Source organism: Bison bison, unplaced genomic scaffold, assembly GCF_000754665.1.
Source record: "Bison bison bison isolate TAMUID 2011002044 unplaced genomic scaffold, Bison_UMD1.0 scf7180017864225, whole genome shotgun sequence".
Lineage (NCBI taxonomy): Eukaryota > Metazoa > Chordata > Mammalia > Artiodactyla > Bovidae > Bison > Bison bison.
The window spans coordinates 860,528-869,669 of NW_011494797.1; the positions used below are offsets into that span (position 1 = coordinate 860,528).

Consider the following 9,142-nt stretch of genomic DNA (forward strand, 5'->3'; position numbering starts at 1 on the left):
GCTGCTGCTGCTGCTGCTGCTGCTGCTGCTGCGTCGCTTCAGTTGTGTCCGACTCTGTGAGACCCCATAGACGGCAGCCCACCAGGCTCCCCCGTCCCTGGGATTTGCCAGGCAAGAGTACTGGAGTCGGGTGCCATTGCCTTCGCCGCGCGCGTGGTGCCACTGCGCATGCGCCTGCCCGTGGCATCGGCCCGCAAGGTTTTCCGGTGATGTGTGGGTTTCGGAAAGAAGAAACACACAACAACACCATTTCTGGTGAGGTGAGGAATGCTTCACCCAAGAAAGTCCTATGTGCCCAATTTGATGTCTCAAAGGCAGGAAACTGTCCCTGTCCACAGCTTCATGCCTGGCCACTCGGCACATCCAACCGACTTTTCCCTCCTAGGTTTCCTGTCTTCTTGTGTTATGCCATTATCCAGCAGGCCAGACAGCTGAGAATTGTAACAACCCCTCACCCCAACCCTAACCTCCATCCCTAAGCTCCCTGCATCCAATCAGTTCAAAGAAACAGTTTATTAGCGCCTCTTCCAGACGATTAGGTTAAGAAGTACTAGCCACTGTACTACCCAGGCCACCACCTTACCATCATTTACTTGGTCTATGACAACTGATCTGAGAACAGTTTTCTCCAAGTGCTTACACACAGTCCATCTCTACCCTAGAACCACAGAAAGCTTTGGGAAACACTGTATGACTGCATCACTTGCTTCAGAGGTGCTCTCCTTAGCACACAACTCAAACTCTTCAGAATATGACTTTCAAGCCTGTCATATTTCCACCTCTCAATGTTTGAGGTCCATCCTTATACGGAGCCACTGTCAGATTGCCAGGCACACTCCAAATACTCCCCTCTGGGCCTATAGCATTTGCAGATCCCTCTGGCTGCAATACTTCACATATTCTACCATTTAACCCCCACTTCATCTCATTTTCCTACTCTACTTTCCCAAGGCACGTTAAGAAGTAAGAAGCCATTCTCAAGCCATCAGATCTGTGTTAGATACCCCAAGAACCAGAATCTCTTACTACCCTACCTGGATGCTTAACCACACTATATTGTAAATATCTACTGATTTATCTGAATACCTTAATATATTGTAAGCTCCAGCTGGTCAGAGACTATATCTTTAGAGTAGAAGCTCAAAATCATTTCATGAATAAAGATATATAAATTATTTTCATTTGACAGCAAGCTTTTATTACATATAAGCAAGTTCTCACAACAGATCTCATAATTTAGAAAAGGAAACCTTGAGGGAAAATTTCATGTCATGTATCCGGCATTTTCTAGAACTCTGGCCGACTAGGAATAAACTGGAGATATTAATATTATGAGGTTTTAAAAAATAACATTATTTTTAATTATAAAAGTAATTCATGCAGCTTAGAAAAAATTCAGTCAAAAAGTATAAGATAAAAATGGAAGTTCTCACTTCCTCATTTCCCTGCTCATACTGATACCAAATGTAACTCCTTGTTAATAGTTCAGGGTGGATCCTTTAAGACTTACATTTACAAATTGGTGGTGTTGGTAAACCAAGGAGAGGAATAAAATTGGTCCTGAAAAAAATCTGAACATGGGCCTTGAATACTGCGAGATTTCTTCTTTTTCTAATCTTCATGATCAACTTCATTTCTCTCATTGAAGACAGGTTTCTTGCTTCCTCATTTCATTTGAATGAGTATAGCTAACAAGTCGCAAATTTTTATAGGTCATCAGATTTCAATAAGAGCAACCAGACTATGCTAAAACCTTAGCCCAATTCCAAATCCCAGGAAGAGGATTCAGTTAGCGTATGATGAGTCAGATGCACATTCTATGGGCTGCCTGGGTGAATAACTTGGGAAGATGATAAAAGGTAGGGAAGTCTGGTCAGATAAAACCATAAGTGTTCACTGCAATGTATTTTGGCATTCATTCCATGTTGGAACATCCTTTTTAAAGGCCATTATCATTCAATTTGGAGAAGGCAATGGCACCCCACTCCAGTACTCTTGCCTGGCAAATCCCATGGACGGAGGAGCCTGGTGAGCTGCAGTTCATGGGGTCGCACAGAGTCGGACACGACTGAAGTGACTTAGCAGCAGCAGCAGTGTCATTCAATTGCATTACATTAAATTTTATGAGCCCATTGCATTAAATTGTATCAGCCCATTACATTTAAAAAGTGAGACAATACTTGTAGGTATATACATTGTACCCAGATTTTTGTTACTGTAAGCAATATAGAAGTGAACATATTTTTTTTGCAATATCTATATTATACATCATGAAATTTGGGGATCATAGAGTGGTCTGTCAAAGCTATGGTTTTTCCAGTAGTCATGTTTGGATGTGAGAGTTGGGCTGTAAAGAAGGCTGAGTGTAGAAGAATTGATGCTTTTGAACTGTGGTGTTGGAAAAGACTCTTGAGAGTCCCTTGGACTGTACGGAGATCCAACCAGTCCTTCCTAAAGGAAATCAGTCCAGAATATTCATTGGAAGGACTGATGCTGAAGCTGAAACTCCAATACTTTGGCGACCTGATGTGAAGAACTGACTCATTGGAAAAGACCCTGATGCCGGGCAAGATTGAAGGCGGGCGGAGGAGGGGACGACGAAGGATGAGATGGTTGGATGGCATCACCGACTGGATGGACATGAGTTTGAGTAAGCTCCGGGAGTTGGTGATGGACAGGGAAGCCTGGCAGTCCAGCAGCAAAGAGTCGGACACGACTGATCGACTGAACTGAACTGAGAGTCGTCTCTGCGTTTGAAATTTTCATATATGTTACTACTTGTTTCCCTCCAAAAGGCTGTAACAAAAAGACCCTTCCACGTATACTGAGTATTCCCATTCTTCTTGCGTGCGTGCTAAGTCGCTTCAGTCCTGTCTGACTCTGTGCGACCCTATGGACTGCAGACTGCCAGGCTCCTCGGTCCTAGGATTCTCGGCTGTGCCTGGGCGCGCACACAGGAGGGCCCCGCCCAGCCCTCGGTGGGCGGGGACAAGTCGGTCTAAGCTCCGGAAGCGGCAGCTGTCTGCTCCTTTAACGTGTCGTGGGGAGTGGGACGCGTCGCAAAAAGTCGCGGTGGAACTTCCCTACGATCTACAGACCTGGCACTTTACGGTGCCAATCCCTGCTGAGCTGGGAGATGTCGGTTGCGGGCCGCGCCGAGTCCTTGGGTCCTCCCGACAGCTTTGCGAAGCGGGTCCTGGTGACCGGGGGTGCTGGTTTCATGTAGGTAACGGCGCCGCTGGCCCAATAGTGGCTCCCCAGAAACCCCAGCCTTTTCCTGCGCCTCTGCTTGCACTTGGCAACTTGGGACCAGCTTTGGGGATCTGATTGACAGGGGGAGGGTCTTAACGCACGACCTGGATCATTCCACCTTCTCCTCCTTTCCTGGCCTGCGAAGACGTGGCTCCTTTGAAACTACGACTTCTTTTAAACGTCTCCCAATCAAAGCAGAAGTGCCGTGGTACTGTCCGCCTTTCTACCTGGCCGGAGATGTACCTGTCTCTCTTTTGAGCACTCCCGCTTTGCAGAAAGCTTCTCATCAACTGCTCCAAGCCCGGTCCGGTTCCCACCCTACCTTCATCCCCTCGAAACACAGGCATTGTACGTGTAGGCTTCATGAAACGGTTTTTGGATTGTGAGAGAGGTTTCATTTATGCAGCCGACTTAATCCTCTGCCGGTGTTTTGACCTATACTAGTCAATGGCAACCCACTCCAGTGTTCTTGCCTGGAGAATCCCAGGGACGAGGGAGCCTGCTGGGCTGCCGTCTATGGGGTCGCACAGAGTCGAACACGACTGAAGTGACTTGGCAGCAGCAGCAGTCGTCTGAAAGCCTCTTTCCGTCTCACACCCGTATTTAATCAGCAAGTCCTCTCTACTTCCTAAGCGACCACATCTCACCTTCCTCCCCATTTCACCCTAAACCCTGTTACTGTCTGCTTTTGCCTGGACTACTACTGTAACCTCCTGATTAGTCATATCACTTTCACCCTTTTCCCTTAGAATTTGTTCTCACGCACAGAGTCTGTTTGTTAAGTAAACAGGTGTCTCATTTCACTCCAAAGGTTCATTTCAGGCTTAAAATAATATCCAGACTCTTAGTTACATCTAGAAGACTCTCAGGGGCCCAAGCTGGAACCTGATCTCCTGTCTTTCTTCCTCTTGCTTTTCTGTGCCTGCCACCCTTACCCCCTGAAACATGGAAGGCTAGCTCTTTTGAGGCGTTGGTCCTTGCTTCCTCTTTGCTGACGCTCTTTGTTTTTGCATAACTCAGTTCAGATGTTTGCTCAGACATCACCTCCACCTGGCCCACCCTATCTAAGTAGCCCTTCTCCCAACTAACACACTTACCACTACCTGAAATAATGTTGCATATTTGTGTTTACTTAGTGTCTGCATTCACATCCTAGGATGTAAACTGGTGAAGGCAGAGATTATGGTTCCCTCAACACCTGGCATCCTAGGATGTAAACTGGTGAAGGCAGAGACTATGGTTCCCTCAACACCTGGCAGAATGCTCCCACTGCATTAGTACATTAGATCACCTCTTCTAATGGGTCAGTGACTTGGAGGAGGGTACTAGGCAAGTTTTCTTTAGTGAAAGGGAAGCGTGGGCATAAAAGGGTGGTAAAGTGCTGGCCCAGGAAAGGTACATCCTAGAAAATTATGTGAAAGAGCTGTCATGTACAAACTCTGAATTCATAATTTGTTCCTAGGAGCCCATCGTTTTGGTGCATATGATAAAATCTGGTGGATTATCTCACAGATGCCTCTGTCTCCACTTCAGGGTCCTCTGATACCCATAATGCCACTATGGATATTCACCTCAGGATGGTTTCAGCAGTTCTTAGCCTTGGAAACCAAGGTTTACCCTAGAACTTCTCTAGGACCTTCCTCTCTCCCCACCCCCAGGACTCTACTTTACACCATCAAATTCTTATATCAAGAAATAGGATTTCTGTAGACATGCAGAAATTGCAATAAGATTACATTAAACACGGACAATTCCCATGCTCATAAGAGCTTAATTTTTACATAGTTATGCCTACGGTCTCTGCAAAAGCACATTATAGTTCTAAGTCCATTTGAACTGACCATCACCTGTTGTATTTATGATATTGCTTTACTCCCATACTCAAAGCATGCATGGGTAGCATCTTTTGGCTAATTATTTTTTTATATCCAGGACCAATGAATTCTCTCTTCACCATAGTGTAAAAGGGAAGGTAAGACCTTGTATATCAATACTGTTGAGAAGATTAATGAAAAGTGTGGATCATATATTCAGCATTGTTATTCTTTCTGTTATCTTGCAATAATTTGATGGCATCTTTGAATAGTTTCCTCATACTCAATAGCTTAGGGTAACATTTGAAAATTTAACGAAAAGGTTAAATTTCTACTAACAAGATATGCTTTTTTCTATAGAGCGTCACATATGATTGTCTCTTTAGTAGAAGATTATCCAAATTATATGATCATAAATCTAGACAAGGTAAGTTTGACAAAAATGAGCTCCATGTAAAAAGAAAATGAACTCTGTGTACTGAAACTTATTTATATTTTTAAAAAGTATTAGAATCCTGTCATGCTGATATTTTAGTTTTGTATTTAGTCATTTTTAGCAACTTAGCCTACCTAGTCATGTGAGCATACAAGTTTTTAATCTTACATAAAGTCTTGATACTTTTAAATTTGTTATCATAGCCCTTAATGTAAAGGTTTTAACTATGGTGTTTTTACTGTAAGAAAGTCTTCACTCTAAATTCAACATTTGGTGTAATATTTAGTGTAATCTTGTGGTTGTTAACCTTTTTTGGCATTAAGGTATTCTGATTATTTTATTTTATTATATGGTTTTATAACTGCCACCTCCTGAAAATTGTATATTTATTTTAAAAACTAAAGTGTAGTTAATTTAGTTTTGAGAATATTTCTGTAATAATTGTAATCTCCCTGGAGATTCTGAAAGCCACGATTCATAATCATTGCATTGTTGACTTTAAGCACAAGATACAATTAGTTACTATAATTTCATAAAGCATAATAGTAAAAAAATATAAAGACAAAAAATAATCTTTAAGTCTTAATTATTTTTGCCTGCCTACCACAGACAGTAAGTTTTCCCCCATTGGTATACACTGATTTGCTAATAATGTTACGGTTAGAAGATCTATAGTATTTAAAATAAATTTATATTTTATTAGAAAAGCTATTTATTATCACTTTTTGTGTTGTTTTTGCCCCCCTTACTTATTTTAAGTTGGATTACTGTGCAAGCTTGAAGAATCTTGAAACCATTTCTAATAAACAAAATTATAAATTTATACAGGTATGAAAGTATTCTTATAATTATATAATTATTTTGTACTGTGCCTCTTAGTCATTCAGACATTACTATAGCTTTCTACTTTATAAACCTGTTTGATATAGGCTTGGAAAGCATGCTTATTAATGACCTTTTTAATTTCAGAAGCACATGTGCTATAGAGAATATTACTGATACTTGTAGACTGATACTGCATTATAGTTACATTTGATTTTTGGTGCCTTGGCAGATCTATGAGTAGCTGATTGAACTTCCATGGTATGTAATTTTTAGGTCCTCACTAGCCTTCTAAATAAGGCCTTGCTAGGACTTAAAGAGATTGATACAAAGTGGGGTGTTACTTAGGTCAGTGAGTCATCAAAAGCCCGGCTTACAGCCCATGGTAGTTTTTCCCCATGAAGTTGATGAATTGGCCCTGGAAGGCTGATTCTTATTAGCCGCTCTTCGAAGAGTCCAAAGAATAAACCCCGTCACTAATTCAGAAAGGGAAATTTTAATGTCAAATGGAACTGCCTTATGATTTATGTTTTTTAAGTAATTGTACAAACTCTCTAACAGCAGATCATAAAGATTATACTAGGCAAACATTTCATAATCTTTTTCTCCTGTGTGAAACTGTTTCCTTCAGTTACTGAAGAATTGTTAAGAATACGTATTTTTAGAAGAACTAGTATGTACATATAACATTAAAAATATTTACTTACTTATGGTGAAATCCATAATTCCAGTTGTTACACTTACTTTAAATATACTTCAATAATGGTTATCTCAAACTTTTAAAAATATGTTTACATTTTTTCCTGCTAACATAGTTACCTCAGGTTGGCAAGAATATTAAGGGAAAAAAAATTACCACAGTCCATAGTAGTAGTTGGTGCTCAAAAAAATACTGTTTTAGATGCTTACTTACAAAAACATATTTTGCATTGAATATCTTGTATACTAAAATGCAGGAGAAATACCCCATTACTGTATTTCACCCTTCAATTGAATTTTCAAGATATTCTTTTCTACACCTGGGGTGGGGATTACCTTTTTTTTTTATCATTTTTTTTGTTCATGAAATAAAATGGTTATTATGATGGAGAGTGCTCGATGAAACTTAGTTTTTTCATGTTTGCTTTTTAATATAGGGTGACATATGTGATTCTCACTTCGTGAAACTACTTTTTGAAACAGAGAAAATAGACATAGTACTACATTTTGCCGCACAAACACATGTAGGTAAGCACTGTTTTATGTTGCAGCTATGTTAGGCGAAGTTTTTTCCAGTGTCTAGCCAAAATCAAGGTCCAGTAATGGGGTCCAACAAATAGGTACTCAGCGTACGTGAAGGAACATATACCGTGTTTATCAGAAAAGCCCATGGTCACTCTGTCATCAGGATACTTGGTGCTTTCCAGATTACCTGTGTTAGTGTAGGGTAAAATGTAACCTTGAGCACTATCTGAAAACTGAGTTTAACCAAATCCAGAACAGTGATTCCTTCTGGGGAAATGGGCCTTCAACTGTATTTTTATATTGTTTTTCTTAAGGTGGATGGTTGATACCTTATATTTTTATCCATACTGTTTTGTCCTGAGATATCTTCTAATAATTTGTCTAGTATTTTATATTGTGAAATATAACATATATTCAGAAGAATTTAGAAGTAAGGTTAAATAAATGATGATAATAAAATACCCAGGTAGCCATCACCTAAACAAAAGGTAGAATGTTGCTGAGCCCTCTTTGGAAGTAGTATTCCTACTGCCTTAGTACTTGATTTTTAAGTTACAATCTCCCTTGGTGTTCTCTGCAGCTTTACTATCTCTATTTATCTCTAAATATCTCTGTATTTATCTCTACAGAGTTTAGGTTAGTTTTGCCTGTTTTTAGATTTTGTAAAAAGGCATACATAAAATAACATGGAGGTGTGTTTGGTCTTGATAGTCCATGCTGGTAGATTCATCCCTGCAGTTAGGTGGAGGTCTAATTTCTTCACTGTCAGTGACATACAGTATTCATCTCTTTAAGTATATAACACTTCCTGTGTCTGTTTTACTCTTGTTGGTCATTTGGATTATTTGCACTTGGGGGAATTTTGAACAGTACTACCATTAAAACATTCTTACACATGCATCTGGGTACACATTAATACACATTTCTCTCAGTATAGCACTGGCATCATAAGATCTGCACACTTCAATGTAGAGATAATTTCCAGTTAGTTCCCAAAGAAACTGTACGAATTTCTTCTTCTCCAGGAGTATAGGAAACCTCCTGTTATTCCAGATGTCACCAAATCTTAGTTTTGTTAGTTTTTTCCATTTTTGTTGATCTGAGTAGTGTGCAGAGTGATATCTCATTATGGTTTTAATTTGTATTTCCCTGATTACTAATGAAGCTGTGTACCTTTTATAGGTTTCTTAATAATTTAAATTTCTTGTTTCGTGAAATCCTATTGAAATCTTTTGCCTATTTTTAAATTGGGTTAGTTGCCTTTTTCTCACTGATTTGTAGGAGTATATACATATATATTCCCTGGTGGCTCAGATGGTCAAGTGTCTGTCTACGATGCGGAAGACCCGGATTCAGTCCCTGGGTTGGGAAGATCCCTTGGAGAAGGAAATGGCAATCCACTCCAGTACTATTGCCTGGAAAATCCCATGGACAGAGGAGCCTGGACTGTAGGAGGCTACAGTCCATGGGGTCGCAAAGAGTCAGACACAACTGAGCGACTTCACGTTCGCGTTCACGTTTGTTCATACATATATGTATGTATACACACACACACACACACACACACACACACACACACGTATAGACGTATAGT

The 9,142-nt window shown here is 40.3% G+C and overlaps 1 protein-coding gene across 2 annotated transcripts in view; it reads left to right on the forward strand.

Annotated features, from left to right (window-relative positions):
• Window positions 1-2,998: 2,998 nt before the first annotated feature.
• The window catches only part of TGDS (TDP-glucose 4,6-dehydratase), a 19,880-nt gene continuing 13,736 nt past the window's right edge, over window positions 2,999-9,142 (forward strand). Inside the window, exons 1-4 of one of the 2 annotated variants that reach the window (XM_010845861.1) lie at window positions 2,999-3,222; window positions 5,427-5,493; window positions 6,262-6,330; window positions 7,461-7,551. In XM_010845861.1, the coding sequence (XP_010844163.1) occupies window positions 3,137-3,222; window positions 5,427-5,493; window positions 6,262-6,330; window positions 7,461-7,551 (313 nt within the window). In that variant the 5' untranslated portion in view covers window positions 2,999-3,136. The remainder of the gene's footprint in view (window positions 3,223-5,426; window positions 5,494-6,261; window positions 6,331-7,460; window positions 7,552-9,142) is intronic. The other variant, XM_010845862.1, reaches the window with a different exon arrangement.